This window comes from Octopus bimaculoides, chromosome 9 (genome assembly GCF_001194135.2).
Source record: "Octopus bimaculoides isolate UCB-OBI-ISO-001 chromosome 9, ASM119413v2, whole genome shotgun sequence".
NCBI classification, from domain to species: Eukaryota; Metazoa; Mollusca; class Cephalopoda; order Octopoda; family Octopodidae; genus Octopus; species Octopus bimaculoides.
Window position 1 is genome coordinate 771,518 of NC_068989.1, and position 16,256 is coordinate 787,773.

At 38.0% G+C, this 16,256-nt stretch overlaps 2 protein-coding genes across 5 annotated transcripts in view; one reads left to right on the forward strand and one right to left on the reverse strand.

Annotated features, from left to right (window-relative positions):
* Positions 1-2,617: 2,617 nt before the first annotated feature.
* Positions 2,618-4,471, forward strand: LOC106879486 (ankyrin repeat and MYND domain-containing protein 2). The gene has a single exon (XM_014929087.2). The coding sequence runs from the start codon at positions 2,618-2,620 to the stop codon at positions 3,848-3,850; it is 1,233 nt and encodes a 410-aa protein (XP_014784573.1). The 3' UTR covers positions 3,851-4,471.
* The window catches only part of LOC106879487 (uncharacterized), a 28,455-nt gene continuing 15,234 nt past the window's right edge, over positions 3,036-16,256 (reverse strand). For all 4 annotated transcript variants that reach the window (XM_014929090.2, XM_014929089.2, XM_014929091.2 and 1 more), the window contains 7 exons: positions 15,605-15,708; positions 14,340-14,424; positions 12,963-13,031; positions 11,911-12,021; positions 10,374-10,532; positions 8,583-8,678; positions 3,036-7,792 (listed from right to left, as the gene is read on the reverse strand). In XM_014929090.2, coding sequence (XP_014784576.1) covers positions 7,634-7,792; positions 8,583-8,678; positions 10,374-10,532; positions 11,911-12,021; positions 12,963-13,031; positions 14,340-14,424; positions 15,605-15,708 — 783 coding nt within the window. In that variant the 3' untranslated portion in view covers positions 3,036-7,633. The remainder of the gene's footprint in view (positions 7,793-8,582; positions 8,679-10,373; positions 10,533-11,910; positions 12,022-12,962; positions 13,032-14,339; positions 14,425-15,604; positions 15,709-16,256) is intronic.

A 16,256-nucleotide genomic window follows, 5' to 3' on the forward strand; every position in this document is an offset into this window, starting at 1 on the left:
TATTGTGACTTTGGCCTAGAAGATGGCTGTTAAAGTAAGGGCAGATGTTGCATTGTCACAAATGCATTTAAAAGTTCCAGGTTGCTGGTGGCTGAATGCTGAGAAGCTTCTTCTGAGGAGCCTTCCGAGGTTCCTATCTTCTTTTTTAAAGGTGAAGAGGGGTGATGTGGGAAACAGTTGTTCGGTCAGAAAACAGAATTCAGGTGTTGCAGATAAGTTTATCTTGGAATGGAAGGACAATGGACAGGAGGAAGGTGCAGTATGGTCTGTAATTGTGCATAAAGTGGGATGGAAAGCGGTGGTATGGTTGATCACCTTCAATTTCTCTCATACAATTTCTTCTACAACTTCTTATTTACATATGAAGCCCACATGATTCTGCATTCCTTATTAATTGCAGTCTCAGTTTATCTTTGAGGACATAAAACTCTACTGTCCTCACTCACTTCATCAGATGTTTGAATGGACTCCTTTTATCAATTCTATTAAATATTACAAGTCTTGTTGATCCAACAGCAACCACTTAGATCATATATACTCTATACAAGTGTATATAATATTATATATTACAGGGGCAACATAGTAGAGAGGTTGATAAGTTTGTTTCACAAGCACAAAGTCTTGGCTGAATATCATTTTCTGTAGACTTGACCCAGAGCTTGTGACTGAAAAAAATACAACTTTGTCACACCTATTCTGGCTGAGAATTACATTAAGGGTTCATATGTCCAGGGAATACTGTCAATCACTTACACAGTAAGTCAGTCGATCAAATAACTGAAACCTCATCAGACATCCATCAGCTAGGTGATATAATCAATAGACAGGATGCAGTGAATAAACTGTCATCGAATTTATGCAAAAAGGAAAATAACACTGACATCTCATTTTAACAGATATATTTACCAAAATTACATAAAGATTTCTTGATATACAACCACTGCCGCCAGATGACTTTGGCATCTCCTGCAACTCTTCTGGATGTTCTTGTTGAAGTTGGTCAATGCTGCCATAATCCTTGCCTTCAGTTCATCTTTGGTGTTACAAGGAGTTTTGTTGGTCTGCACCCACACATAATAATCAAGGGGGTTGCAGTGTGAGAAATTAGGTGACCAGATGTTAGGGGTGATGTGGTCACAGAAATGGTCTGACAGCCATGACTCGGTTCTCCTGCTTGTGTGGCATGGTGCAGAGTCCTGTTGCCAGGCATAGGGTCTAACAGCAGCCACCCCCTTGACCCAGGGCAGCACCACCTCCTCCAGGCACTTGATGTAGGCCTCTGTGTTGAGTCTGAGGCTGTGTGGGAAGATGAATGGAAGCATAGCATCGCCATCACTAATGATCACTCCAAACACCATGATGTTGACTGGATGTTTGATTTTTATCACTCTTGGGACACATTTTGGGGACAGGGCAAGCCAACGGTTGTTCTATCAGAGCTTCCAGTGCAGATGCCAAGCAGTACAGCATGTTGTTTCCAAATTTCTGGTTGAGTGAGTTGCATCATGGTGCTGTTTTTCTCACAGACAGTGCCCAACTGACCCTACCATACTATGTAGTCAACGAAATAAAAAACAATGTACATGCACGAAATTAAGAATATAAAATTGTGACAATTTACCCATCACACCGTGTATATGTGGGTGTATACGTGTATATATAGCTTGTATTTTGCTTGAAGGGGCCTTGTGTCAGGCCCTGCATCTGATGGTTGGACGTGTTTGGGGGAAGATCTGCAGAGGCTCAACGTTACCTTGGAGGATGCATGGGACCACCAGCGATAGAGAGCACTGGTGGACCTGGTTGGCTCTACACATGATGATGTCTCTGCGGCCACTAAACTGGGATGATCCCAGCCCCATCAAGCATGAGGATGAAGCAGAGTGAGCAACATTTACATGTTTGCTGACCCTATTATAAGGGGACGACGTACAACGACATTTTTGGGCATACCTACACAAGTGGGTAAATTTTCAGATTAACACTCGCACGATTTTCACTCGGGTGTTAGGGCTAGGGAATTCCTAACAAGTCTGCCTTGCCCGACTTCCTTTCCTTATAGCTTCTAGAAAAATGGATATTTTTTAATGAAATTTTCAACTAATACTCTTCAGATGGTGTAGATTGTATCAGAATCTACACCATCTGAAGCATATTTGTATAAAAATTTCATTACAAAATATACATTTTGTCTGGAAATTACGAGAAACAAAGCCGTGGGGGGAGGGGGGCACACTTGTGTAGAGATGCAATTTTTTTTAAACCTTTTATTGCAAATTCTATCACAAAACGGTAAGATATCTACACCAAAGCAGAGTATGACATTTCGAGATCCTAAATTCTATTTGATTTTCATAAGAGAAAGTCATTTTTAGGTTTTGTCCATCGTCATCTCCAACCGAAAGTTTTGACGTTGACGGGAATTAATATTCCAATGGACAGGAAAATAGGATAAAAGTAAATGTAGCATGAAATTTCGAAAATCTTATTGAAAATATTTTCAACAATTCAGTATCGTATTTTTATATTCTAAACGTAAAAACTCTTCTTTTTTTTTTTCGACCGTATTTAAAAGAAATACGAAACTAAGACTAAGAAAAGACGCATTGGTTTAAAGATGGCTCCGAATACTTCGAGGAAGTTAAACGATGCTGAGAAGGAAATCATTGACAAAATCCCTTCAGCTTCCATTGAAGAAATTAAACAGTTATTGAGTGAACCAGAAGTCCGTATCGACTGCCTGGATGAGCAAGGAACTACACCATTACAACATGCTGCATTCAAAGGACGAAGCGACTTGTGTGAGTTGTTCTTACAACACGGCGCCGATGTCAACTCCAATCAACACATCGATGGTTACACCGCCCTCATGTTTGCTGCCCTTTCCGGTAAACCTGCTCTTGTTCGAAAGATGTTATGTGCCGGGGCAAAGACCGACCCCGTGAACCGTGTCAATCGAACAGCCGCTCAAATGGCAGCCTTTGTTGGCTACCACAAATGTGTTTCAACCATAAATAATTTCATTAGCTTCGATGAAGTGGAATATTACGCCAAACCACAAGGCCTGGAGAAAGAAGCGAAACTTCCCAAACAATTGGTCGCACCACTGGTAGAACTGCTTAACAACTCTTATCTTCACCCGTTAAAGGTTTCTTATTTCTTAGAGGCTAATCCAAGTCTTCTGGAAAATTCGCATAAGGTACAAAACGTTTTAGATATTATGTGCGAAAAAAGTATGAAAAGTGCTGAGACAAATGATGTGATGGCTATCAAAGTAAATTATTACTCCTTTATGATTCGAAACATCGCCAAATCGTACAATGAAAAAGAAAAATCGCTAAGTAGTTGGATTAAGAGTTTAGTGAAAGGCAGAGAGAGCGATGGCTTTGCCGAGAAACCCGAAAAGCTTATACGTCAGTCCATGAAAGAATTTATCTACGTTGAGTCGGATCTTTTTTTGCAATTTATTCGAACTGTGTCTCCTGTAGCCATCGGAGATTATCCCACGGCTATTTCAGTGCTCACTAACTGTGTCCATGGACAACAGTTTAAAAACGACAATGTCAGTTGTGAAGCTTGTGGAGAAATCGACTTTACAAAGAAATGCTCTGCTTGTAAAATGGTTTACTATTGTAGCCAACGGTGTCAGAAGCTGCGCTACACTACACACAAGAAGTTCTGTGCTCAGCTTCGAAAGCAATTTGAAGAGCTTGAAAAGAAGAACAAAGATGCGGAAGATAAAGAGGAATTCTCTGAAGAGAAAAATGGAGAGCAACAGGTAGAAGTGAAGGAAGATAACGGTAAATTAGAAGAGGCTGTGGAGAAAATCGAAATTAAATCTGAGGTATAGTGTGCTTGAGACTTACTGTTTCCTGGTGTTTTAAATGAATGACTGAGGTTTCTTGGCAATTCATTCAAACAATTATAAGATTGAACTATATATTTCAAATGTAATTAACACCTTTACTTTATAAACTATTTTCTGACTAGTTAAGGACGAAACATTTTAGTTCTATTATGAAGTGAAAAAAAAAAAAAGTTTTCTATTTCTGTTGCTTTTATTTAGTTCGGAAAAGCCAAAATTATTTGACTGTCAAAAAGGATTCTAGAGTAAAATTCTGTGTAAGGTAGGGCGAAGAAAATGAATTTTAGCTTAGACTGATTGAAATAAAATGAGAATGTTTTACTGAAAGACTTAACATTTATCAACAAAAAAAAACCAAAAGGAGAAACGAACGAATATTTTGTTGGTTTCTTTTGCATGTGAAAAATTATCGAATTTTCTCGGCGGTTTTTTTTCTCACATCAGGGGAGATAACGCCTTTCCTATAAACCAGGACTGTTCTCGCCCCTGCAGTGTGAAACCGCTTTCTATTCCCTATCATTCATAAAGCATTTTTGTTCATCAGTCATTATTTCCTTATTGTAAAGTTGTAGAAATATTATTGAATAAAGTTCCTCTCCCTCATTATTTTCTCTTATTTTTCATCTGATTTGCTTGAGAAGTGTATTAACGTTTTTACAGTTGCCACCGTGAGGTTATTCTCTTCACACAAGGAGTCCAAGCGTCACTAGAGTTTGGAATTTACCGCCGAAAAAAAAGTGAAACTAAACTGTTCTTAGAAAATGAGAGTATATTGCGATAGAAACAGAAAGTCTCGTAATTCCATATAATATATATAGGGCTATCTTTCGATCTGATGTGAGGAAATGTCAAGTGAAAAGCACATGGGTTTTGTTTACATCTAATCAGCTAACCCTAACCCTAACCGGCCGATTAGATGTAAACAAAACCCCATGTGCTTTTCACTTGACATTTCCTCACATCAAATCGAAAGATAGCCAAGACCTTCTGGATAACCCCGATGGCTCCAGAACATAATTACTATATGATGTACCACTATATCCAATTCATATATATATAGTGGTTGAACAAAACAATGGAAACACCAAGCATCATGTGAACAAAAGCCAGGTATAGAGGTTTATTTTTGGCTAGATATTTCTCCTGCAGTTGTTTAACCAGGAATATAATAGTACCAGTCGTGCTCCTTCCTGGTGCAAATCCAAACTGCATCTCATCTACTACACTAACTCTCTCCCTAATTAATTGACCCTTTCTCTGACTTTCATCACCTGGCCCACCAATTTGATGCCCTCTGTAATTATTCCTGTCTAAGGCATTACCTTTACCTTTGCAGCAGCTGACTATAATACTGCTACACCAATCATTGAGTGTGACTCCCTTGTGGACAACGGATGACTAGACTATATACTACTCCCTCAGATATTTTAAGCACCTCAGTAGTGATTCCCTGTCTTCATGTCCTTAATTGCTTTATCTACCAAGCTATTATTGATTTGGATAGCTGGTCTCTCAGTTGGGTCTACATTAGGCAGACTCTCGCACTCATTTTCCACATTTAGGAGCCTTTCATATTGGCACCTCCAAGCCTCTTTCTTTTCTGAATCATTAAATGCAAGTGCACCATCATCCATGTGGACACATTTCTCTCTTATGACATTACGATTTTCTTGTACACACTATCTTACCACCTGAAATATTTCAAGTCTCTGGTCCTCACAGAACATAGGCAAACTTCTTTTCTGTTTCTCCTCTGGCTTGATATACCTGCCTCTTAGCTTCCTTTCTGGCTGAGACAGTTTGCTGCTACCCCCACACTTCCAATCCTGTTTCTTTGCTCTAAGGGCCTTGTCTACAGTATCATTCCACCACCATGTCACACAAGGTCTGGCTAGGGCTTTGCACCAGACACAGATTTGGTCTGTGGCACTTAGCAAGCTGTCCTGCAGGAATCCCCAGTTGCCCACTAATGTTATTAAGTAATCCAGTCTCTGTTTGGTACATGCAGTCATGTAGATGAGATTGGTGGTGGGAGGAGCTATGAGAGTCTCCTGGTAGAGGAGAGGCTTTTCATACGAGTGTTGGTGCGGAGGTGGAGCCATGGAGAGGGTTCTGGTGTAGGTGGTAGGGGTGGGTCTAGGTGGGCACATCATGGATAAGTAAAAAGGTCAACTTCACTAAAGGAAATAGCAGCCAAGACGGAAAGACATACGAAGGGTAGAGAGAGAAAAATTTGAAAAGCTTAATTGCCAGAGAAATCATAGCAAAAGACATGGGTTTTGAAACAGGGAGAGAATATTGTGAAAATGAAAGCAAGCAGGTGTTGAGAATTATGAATTTTGAAAATTAGGTTAAATCAGATTACAGACAGGTTAGTATTACGAAGCAGATGAAAAATGAAATGACAAGAGTTGTTTGTTAAAAACAAAAATAGTTACTCTTTGTACTTTGGTTGGAAATGAATAAATGGCTGTTAACATTGGACTGGAGTTTTGTGTAAGGATCAGGCAGAGTTATTTCTTTTAGCATGGCTAAACTATCAATTCAGAATTTTTGCATTGTTGCGGACAGAATATAGTAAATACATCTGAAATATGGTATTTGAGTGTAAAACGAAATCAGGCTTTAAACAGGATAAATTAACCTCTCCTGCAGGGAACCTAAATGTAAACTAGCTGTGATACTTTTATCAACTTGGGGTGGGGAATCATTCCTGGATCATAACTCAGCAAGTTCACAATGTTTATCAGCCGAGTTGATATTGCTTGCCGTGTATGCACCAGTATTTATATATCTTATCTTATAATAAGCCGTTTACAGTTGGCAGGTAACTGAAATATGACAATAGAACAATGCAGCAGTGAATAGAAAGGTGTACCATACCTGCTGTTGTAATATTTCTTAACTTGGAGTAACACGAAATGGGGTCATTCAATATATAATGTGTGTGTGTATGCACATACTTACATATACAGTGATAGACGGAATGTAGGTGTGTATGTGTAATACATATATGGTGCAAAATTGTACAGAAGGCAGAGACAGGTGAGGGAACAACAAGTTTTGATATTCAGAGTTTTATGCTAAAAAGCAGCGCGGAGTACCTGAAGTTTGAACTTGAGTCAAGTCTAACAAACTCCTCCGAATTGTTGTTAGAGTATCTGCAGGAGTGGAGTGAAGCCGAGCTGGTTTTGTATTGGCATTGAGTCACATTAGTTGTAATACTGAAGTCAAACCAAACAAACAGTGATACTTTGAAACCATTCTATCTTAGTGTAGCAGGGATTTGAAACCCTCACCGATAATCATTCAGACACCACCATTGAACCACCATAGTTTCATGTGATTGGATTGATAATTGACCCTTGAGTGTGAGGCTGTGGCATGATTGTCTCAAAAGTTCTAGAATTTGGTTTCAAGTCTCCTATAAAAACCACTTGGTGCACAGTTTGGACCGAAGATTATCAAAGACATCCGTTGCCATGGAGATTTGAACAGTACATCTTTTTTTTTAAAGCTTGGTACTTATTCTATTAGTCACTTTTGGTGAACTGCTAAGTTATAGAGATATAAACAAGCCAACAGCAGGTGTCAAGAGGTGGCAGGAATACAAACAGTCACAATGGGCTTTCAGTTTCTGTCTACTAAATTGACTCACAAGGATTTGATTGGCTTGAGGCTATAGTAGAAGATACTAGCCCAGGGTGCCATGCTTCATATCAGCTGAGGTGACATAGCATTAACATTTCCCCAGAATGCTACAAAAAATTATAGTTTTAAAAATGTTCTAATAGTTTTTTCCCGTTTTGTTTTACAAATTTTTGGGAAGGGAGATATTAGTTCTGATTCGGGAAGACGTTTTTTCAAGTCATCACGATGAACATTGAGGTATTCTCGGAAGAAGGCCACTGTACTGTTCCATCCTTGCTGCAAGACACAGAATAAACCAATATTAGATTCTTCAAAGAATTCAAAGACATAAAAGAATTGATACAGATGAATAGAAGTCTGTACATACATGCCAGAATTGATAAAATGGAAAATATACTCCTCATTAAATACACTGCTTATACATCTGTGAGGATTTGGATGTGGGACAGACCAATAGGCTGATCAGCATTAAAAACAAAAATGTCTTGCAATTAACAGACCAGTGGTTCTTAAACTGGACCAGAATACCCCAGAGGCACATGCTGGATAACACAGCAGACATAATAAGTTTCTGGTTGATTAACCCTTTTGTTACTGTATTTATTTTGAGATGCTCTGTGTTTCTTTCAATTACTTTAAATATAACAAAGAATTTAGTAAAATAACTTAGTTATCATTCAGCTAGTGTTAGGAACATAAATTGTGACTAAGTTTTGGTGGAAGATTTTAATTCAAAACTTATGAAAATGACATTTGTATTCAGAGCCAGAGCCGGTTTCAGCCGGGTTGGTAACGAAAGGGTTAAAATAAGCCTTTTTTTTTTTTTCTCTCTCTTATTGCAAAACACGAAGAGAGAGCTTTCATAAAACCTCAAGTAATGAAGTGGTGTGGAGGGATTTAGCTAGAAACAGTGGTAGACTTAGTGTTTCCCATTTGTTCCTTTTATTACTATTGTGATAGATTTGGCTCATTTAAGGTTGGAAACAGCATTCCAGTCTTTTTCCAAATTCTCTTGATACACTTTCTTATACAACTTTGTCAACAGAGACAACAGAAGTTCTGTTACCTTAATCAGGAAGTTTTTGTCGTCATGTTCCAAACAGAAATCTGTGGTGTCAACATAACCTGTGTTTATACCAACTGTACGATGTTTATCTTCTTCCTAGAAGAGTACCAGAAAATATAACAATGAGCTGTAGTAGTAGTAGTAGTAGAGATATTAATGATTGCACAAATTTTTGACATCCTCAAAGCTGCATCTAGGAAAACAGCCACTTATGTTTTCATTGCTGGTGACTTCAATTACTCTGAGATTGATTGAGGAACCTTCTGTTGGCCACAAAATGCAAATGATTTCCTTGATTCAGTGCTGGATCCAAGCAGGACCCAAGTAGTCACCTCCCCCACAAGATGTAACAACACTTTAGACCTGCTCTTTACCACTATTCCTGAAACGGTTAACAGTGTCACTACTGGGGGAACCTTTGGGCTACTCCGATCATGCTATGATCATTGCCTTTCTGTCTCTTATGGGCAGAAACAAGAACCACTACTACCTCCAAACTGTTCACTTTGACTGGAAAAATGCCGATTGGAATTCTTACTGAACTCGGTTACAATGCCTAAACTGGCTGGAATTTTGCAATTCTGCACTTCAGAACATCCTAAACTCAATCTGGGCTACATCTGAAGCATCAGTACCATACAAATGCTTTAAAACTCCCAAAAGTGCAATTTGGGAGGCTACAGCAGTTCCACTTGTCGGGAAAGATTCTCGTGATGATGAACAGGAATAGAGACTACATAGAACAGAGAAGAATAGAAGGCACATCTTCCAACCATCTCAAGCAAATGACAAAAAAAGGCAGTGCTTGAATTTTAACAATTTATAGCAACCATCCACGACAGCAAAGTGTTCTGGAAAGATGGACATTTGAAGTAGGGACCTCACTCTCCAGTCGGCCTTCCTCGCAATCCCCACACAGGTCGGATTACGGATGATCACAAAGAATGTGCAGAACTTATTGCAGAATGTTCCCTGTGAATCCATATTTAAAATGGATTGTACAGTCTTTAATAACATTGTTGTCGTTAATGGTAGAGTCTTTAAAAACATCTCTCCATGAAATATTGAAGACAAAACAGGGTTAAAATTCAGTGACCAGCTGCGTATTTTTCATATTTCCAGTAACTTTACATAATGTTTCCATTCCTACTGGAAATCTAAAAACACAGCAAACTTAGAAGAGCTCAGAGAAATGAGCAAATATTGGTTTTGTGGAATCAGTTAAGACATTATTATCAGGAATATGATGCAAGCAATAGAAAAGAGAGTCTGAAAGTAGTAATTCTAACCAGCAAAACACAAAAGAAAATCTTGCATTCATCATGTTCCTGATACTTATCTTGTGGAAAGTGGTGAGCATTCCAGGCAATATGCTTAGTGGCATTTCATCTGATGTTATGTTCTGAGTTGAAATTCCACTGGGGTCAACTTTGCTTTCCATCCTTTCAGGGTTGATAAAGTGAGTACCAGTTGGGCATTGGAGTTGATGGAATCAATAAAAATGGGACGTAGGATAACGAAGGTAACAGGGACGATAACGAGAGACAAAACAATGACTCTTCCTTCAACATCCATCACAACATTATCTTCATTAGAGATTATCACCACTTGACTCATCAAGGACAAGATGAAAACTAGCTCTGATGGCAGTGACTATGAATATAGTGATGATAAATTCTGAATTATATAAAACATCAATACCACAATGGTGGTGGTGAAGGTAGTCATATAAAGGATTGTGGGAACATTAGTAATAATAAAATTTAACATATATAAAACTAATATCAATACCACTATGTACGCTCGTTTAGTATTCGTCAACATGGTCTCCATTAATGCTGAAAGGTATGATTGTAAACTATTGACTTGTCTGCCAAAGTATCCAAGAAAGCGAGACTGGACGTTAATTCCTTTTGTTTCAAGAATTTGAATCAATTCTTCATATTCAATCTACAAAAAGAAAAGGATTTCTCAGATTCTTACAGAAGATTTTAAAATTTGTTAGCAATTAAGATCTTTAATTTATGCAAGAGAAACATATTCCTACACACACATACAAATAATTAGAAAAGAAATTCCAAGTGTGAAAGCAAAACCTGGAATCAAAGGGCTTTAAAGTTTAACCTAGTAAAATATGGCGTAAGCATTTTTGGTGGAATTATTCCAGGAGTCTAGAAGGAGTATAGAAGAGAGAATAAAAAAGGATTTATAAACAGATATTTTTGTTTCATTATTGATTTGTCTTTGAGATGAGATCCAAAACTAAACTACCAAAAGACTTTACCATCTTTTGAATCCTGAGAGAATCCTTAAAGATATTTCTGAATTCAGTGTTCTGTCTTTATTCTCTGTGCTCTCAAGGAATATGAAAGATTCAACAATGTTCAGAAGATTACCTTTCACATGTTTTGGGTTGCTGCACAACTTGACCAGGCAGAGACACAAAGTTTTCTTTAAATTTCTAGACAAACCATAGATGTCACCTGCTGAATCAAATGCAGAAATCAATGATTGCGATCCATGCTCTATATATGACTGGCAACGTGTCAGTCATTAGCAGTCTCTTATTTGCTCTTAAATTTGATCCTTACTAAATTAAAGACACTTCTTACATATATCCCCATGTTTTGGTCTTAGAGAGTGTGATAGAACTTGGAAACAAAATACAACACAAAGACAGTAGGCGCATCAAGGTGTCCCTGTTTCACACTACTCTGCTAAAAACCTTCCTGACGACTGTCTTTGTAATCCCCCAAAATATCGTAACCATTTGTCCAGCCCTCTGGCTGTGAAGAGGGAACAGACATAATGCCCATAGCAAATCTGCCCATCTACTATGGGAAATAAAAGGATAGTATCGCAAGTCTAAATCCTCTGAATTCATGAACTATATGAAAGGTGATTTATTAATTCAAAACTCAATATTCCAATAAATAATCATACTTTTTCACATTTTTTTCACTAAAAACCTTCCTGATTACCTCCTTTGTAATCCCGATAAACATCATGACCATTTGTCCAGCCGTTTGACCGCGAAAAGAGAAGAGACAGACAGATGGCTGGACATAATGCCCATTGTAGTAAGATAAATAGAGAACTAACTAAACCACAGACATTTCCAGATGAATCTTCAAACAAAACAAAAAATTATTTTCATCAGACTCCTGATTATCAATGCCATTCAGATTCTTTAAAAGTTCCTTATTCCAAGGGGCCTGTCCCACATCTCTATGAACCTGTCACAATCAAGAATACACACACACACACGTACACTTATGTTCCAAAGACAATCTCATATCTACTGTTGTTGTAATGAATTTAGTTTTACCTCATTATCAAGATTTTTGTCCAAAGTCATAAAGATATCCTTAATATCCCATTCATTAACAATTACTTTGTCAAACAGGAGGAGATGGTCTTCTTCACTTAGTTCAGGATCCTGTAGGAAGGAGAACCATTAATACAATTATCAATAATAATTAACAAATTAAAAATAATAATGATGATGACTTCTTACCACAACAGAAGGCAACCCATTCAGTGTACTCTAATTCTATGGGGAGTGTTACTGACCCAAAATGGGAGAAGAACATTGAAGGATAAAGCTAATTACTTTATCTGGTCTGGAATCCTTGCAAATCTGGAGAAGATGAAATTCAGAATCAATCATACAGAAAACAGATTCCATCACGCATCGGTGGGTCCTTTCAAACTGACCGAGCAGATCACAAATTTAAGTTTTGTTCTCCACTCTCTTCCTTCATCAACATCCTTGCTGCTCCTATACAACATCCACTCTCACACAAATGACACTTTATCCCTCCTTAACATTTTCCAGTTATGCATTATCCACTTGCAACCTAGACACCACACATCACACACACACACACACACACATACTTCCTGAACAAAGACTTCACAAGCATCTTCCAGCAAAGATAGACTAAACTTGTCTATCCTACTTCTATCTAGAAAACATCATACCATGCCTCCGTAACCATGAATCACTCTCAGGCGAGAGGCCTATCAGTATCAATGAGAATCTGTCCTGGTGGAGCGTATCCATAACTACAACCCAATGATTGGCTCCTTTCTTCCGAGCCAGAAGACACTTCGTCCCATCTGCTTTTGTGATTGATCTGGTCAATGTAACATATAACAAACTCCTCAATGCTTTTAGAATGGTTGGACGACATATGCATGGAAATGTCAGGTGTCTCTGGTACCGTGGGTTAGGGGAATAGTAAAACAACCTGAGATGGCTAAAAATACTGGAAGAGAACGTGAAATTCTAGAACAGAAGAAACAAAACATTCAAAAGACATATATTCCAGGAGAATATTGTTTTAGAACAGTGTTTGTATTTAGTTTACAACTCACATGTAAAACAGCAATGAACATGTCCATATTGATGGTTCTTCCGTGTTCCGGGTTGTGTTTAGCAATGACCTGAAAAATAATTTGAGAGTTTTTATTCTAATAAATTTATTGCATTAATTTAATTTATATTAAAACACTAGGCTTAATGGAAATACAATGAAGAAGAAATACATAGCCTCTGAGTTTTATGAAATGCCTAGATTATAATATGCACAACCAGGGTCATTGCTGTTTACAATTGTTTAAAGAGATACCAAATATAAATTAAACTGAATTAGAAATATTACAACACACATATAATGTTTGTATACACACACACACATCTGTATATATATATATTCATACTCTCTGAGTGGTTGGTGTTAGGAAGGGCATCCAGCTGTAGAAACTCTGCCAAATCAGATTGGAGCCTGGTGTTGCCATCCGGTTTCACCAGTCCTTAGTCAAATTGTCCAACCCATGCTAGCATGGAAAGCGGACGTTAAATGATGATGAATGTATGTATATATATATAAGAAGATGGAATGAATAGGCTTTAATTACAAAACACAACAATTGTTTCTGTGCAATGGTAACAGCCGTTAGTTACTGAGTTTTCCTATCCTACAATTACATAAATATATATATATATATATATATATATATATATATATATATATATATATATATATATATATATATCAATCATTTAACGTCCATTTTCCATGCTGGCATGGGTTGGACAGTTTGACCAGAGTTGGCCAACCAGAGAGCTGCCCAGGCTTCAATTGTCTGCTTTGACCTGGCTTCTATGGCTTGATGCCTGCCACCTTTCTTAATGCCAACCCCTGCGGATTGGACTGGGTGCTTTTTGTATTGCCAAGCCTGGTACTTTTTATGTGACACAGATACCAGGGGGATTGCCACGTGACTTGTGAGACAAAGACCTCTCACCTGGGAAAGAGAAAGGCACTGATCCAGGTGAAAGGCTAGAGTATAATAGAGGGATAGGGAGAGTTGTCTTACTGTAGGGGAGATGCTTGGGTACTCCAGTAGGAAAAGAGAGGAGAGGAAGGAGAAATAGATTGTGTTGGAGATGCATCAGGACCTTCTCTCAGGGAGCAGAATTGGCACAGAGGGGATAGATGTTATATATATAGACACAGGCCTGCATGCGCCTACACACATGAAGGCACATGGCCTAGTGGTTAGCGAGTAGCAATCATGGGTTTCATTCCCAGATCTAGCAGTGTGGTCTTGAGCAAAACACTTCGTTTTATGTTGCTCCCATCCAGTCAGCCGTGAATGGGGGTACCTTGCAACAGACTAGCCTTCTAAAACTATGCAAAGTGCATTGTGATCAGTGAATACTTATTACACGTGTTTGGAAATACTAACCTTCACCAATTGATCAAAGGCTCTACAAATATTTTTATGCTTTCCGCATTCATCCAATTTCATGCTACAGTTTTGTTTTCTGCCCCTGTAAAATGAATGCTTATTTCTTAAACTGTATTTGATCAATGGCATTTTAACAATAATTCAGAATGAGTGGTAAAGATATACTGCTCAACATATTAAACATGAATTTATGAAACAAATTGTTACAATTCTATAATACTTCATTTTAATGAGATTACCTCAAGTTTAATCAAATTCTGAGGGAATTTTTTTAAATACAGTCTTTGTTAGCAAATGCTGCTGTTCTTGTACAAAGAATCTTTGTCTGGTACTGGATCGACATATGGGTAGTAAGAGCTCTGCAGTCTTGGTTGACAATCTTATTAGAAATGGTGTCTTGATAAAAATACCGGTTGGTGGTTAACCTTAAAATACAAACTTCACTATTGGTTGGCGAAGGAGTGCTTATAAACAGAAATATGCGTGACACCAGTATCTGCCACGACGGCAATTTCGTTTGGCTTGATGGGTCTTCTCAAGCATGACATAATGCCAAAGGTCTCGGTCATTGCCTCCGTGAGCCCCGAAGCTCGAGAGAAAACAGTTGTATAAAGAAATGCCAACTACTTAATTTGAACAGAACCTGTGAAAAAAGAGGACCCAGGAAGGTGTAGGATGAAGTGGTGAAATCTGATCCCAGGATATTGAGCCTCATGAAGAAGATAATATGTGGTACGGTACTTGAGAATACTTGCCCATCTATGCCAGCACAGTGAAAATTAGGTTCTAGAAACGTGTATGCACACCTCAGGATTGCTCAGCCACTATGTCCTTGTCAAGCTTTCAATTGCTGCTTTCTCATCTTCTCATCTACCTATCACTCATCTCTCCATCACTTTTGTATTATTCTGCAACTCTTATTAAAGGAGGGCAAAATTACATATCATATAATTATCTTTTATGTTCTGCTAGTCATCACTCTCTCTTCTCTGAATACTTCCTGTTGACATCTATTCCTGCATTTTAAACTTTGTTTTTCCTCTCTTATATTTGCCATTGACCACACCCTTTCTGTGCTGCCAATAATCTCTACGTCTCTCTCTCTCTCTCTCTCCTGTATTACTTCCCCTTGACAGCTGTCTCTCATTCTTAACACTGTACCCCCTTTTGTTCACCACTCATTACATTCTCTCCAATATATGTATAATCATACATGCAATGTGTACTACATTTGTGCCTATATATGTACAATAAGAACTTACTTGGCTAGTTTGGTTTCTGGGTATCTATTAAGTTCATAACATCCATACTCTTTGAGTCGGTTCTCCAAATGGGTCCGCATAATCTCTGGTTCATCATCTGAAAACTAATTAGGTTAAAACATTGTTTGTAAGATCTTTGATTAGTTTATACAAGTACATAATTTATATTAACTGCAATGTGTTCCCTAACTTGTTCACACACACACACACACACACACACACACACACACAATTATTACCATAAATGGTTCCTTTGTCTTTTTCTTCATGCTAGCATAAACCAGAAACATTTGCGGTATGCCAGCTTTCCAAGCAGTTCAGTCCTGCAAAGTTTATAGTGTGACACCAGTGCAACAGCATGACCATTACCGGCCATTCCATACATTGATTTAGGTGTATATGATACCTAGGGACTATTTAGTTCTGAAGATATCCAACTTCAGCAAGCACAGCACAGTGCTAGCAACATGACACCAATATGCAAATTCTTCTAATTAATTTTTCAAAACAGAATTACCTTCACATATTGTAAGCTGAGTTGTCCACTAGTTTGAAGCTAAATAGATATTTCATTCATACTAAAGTGAAGAATAAAATGTCTTTGGAAGAGTGAAAGTGGCAAGTATTTTATTCATTGAAATACCAAAAAAAA

Coding starts and splice junctions, on each gene's coding strand:
- LOC106879486 (XM_014929087.2), top strand. CDS start 2,618: ATGGCTCCGAATACTTCGAGGAAGTTAAACGATGCTGAGAAGGAAATC.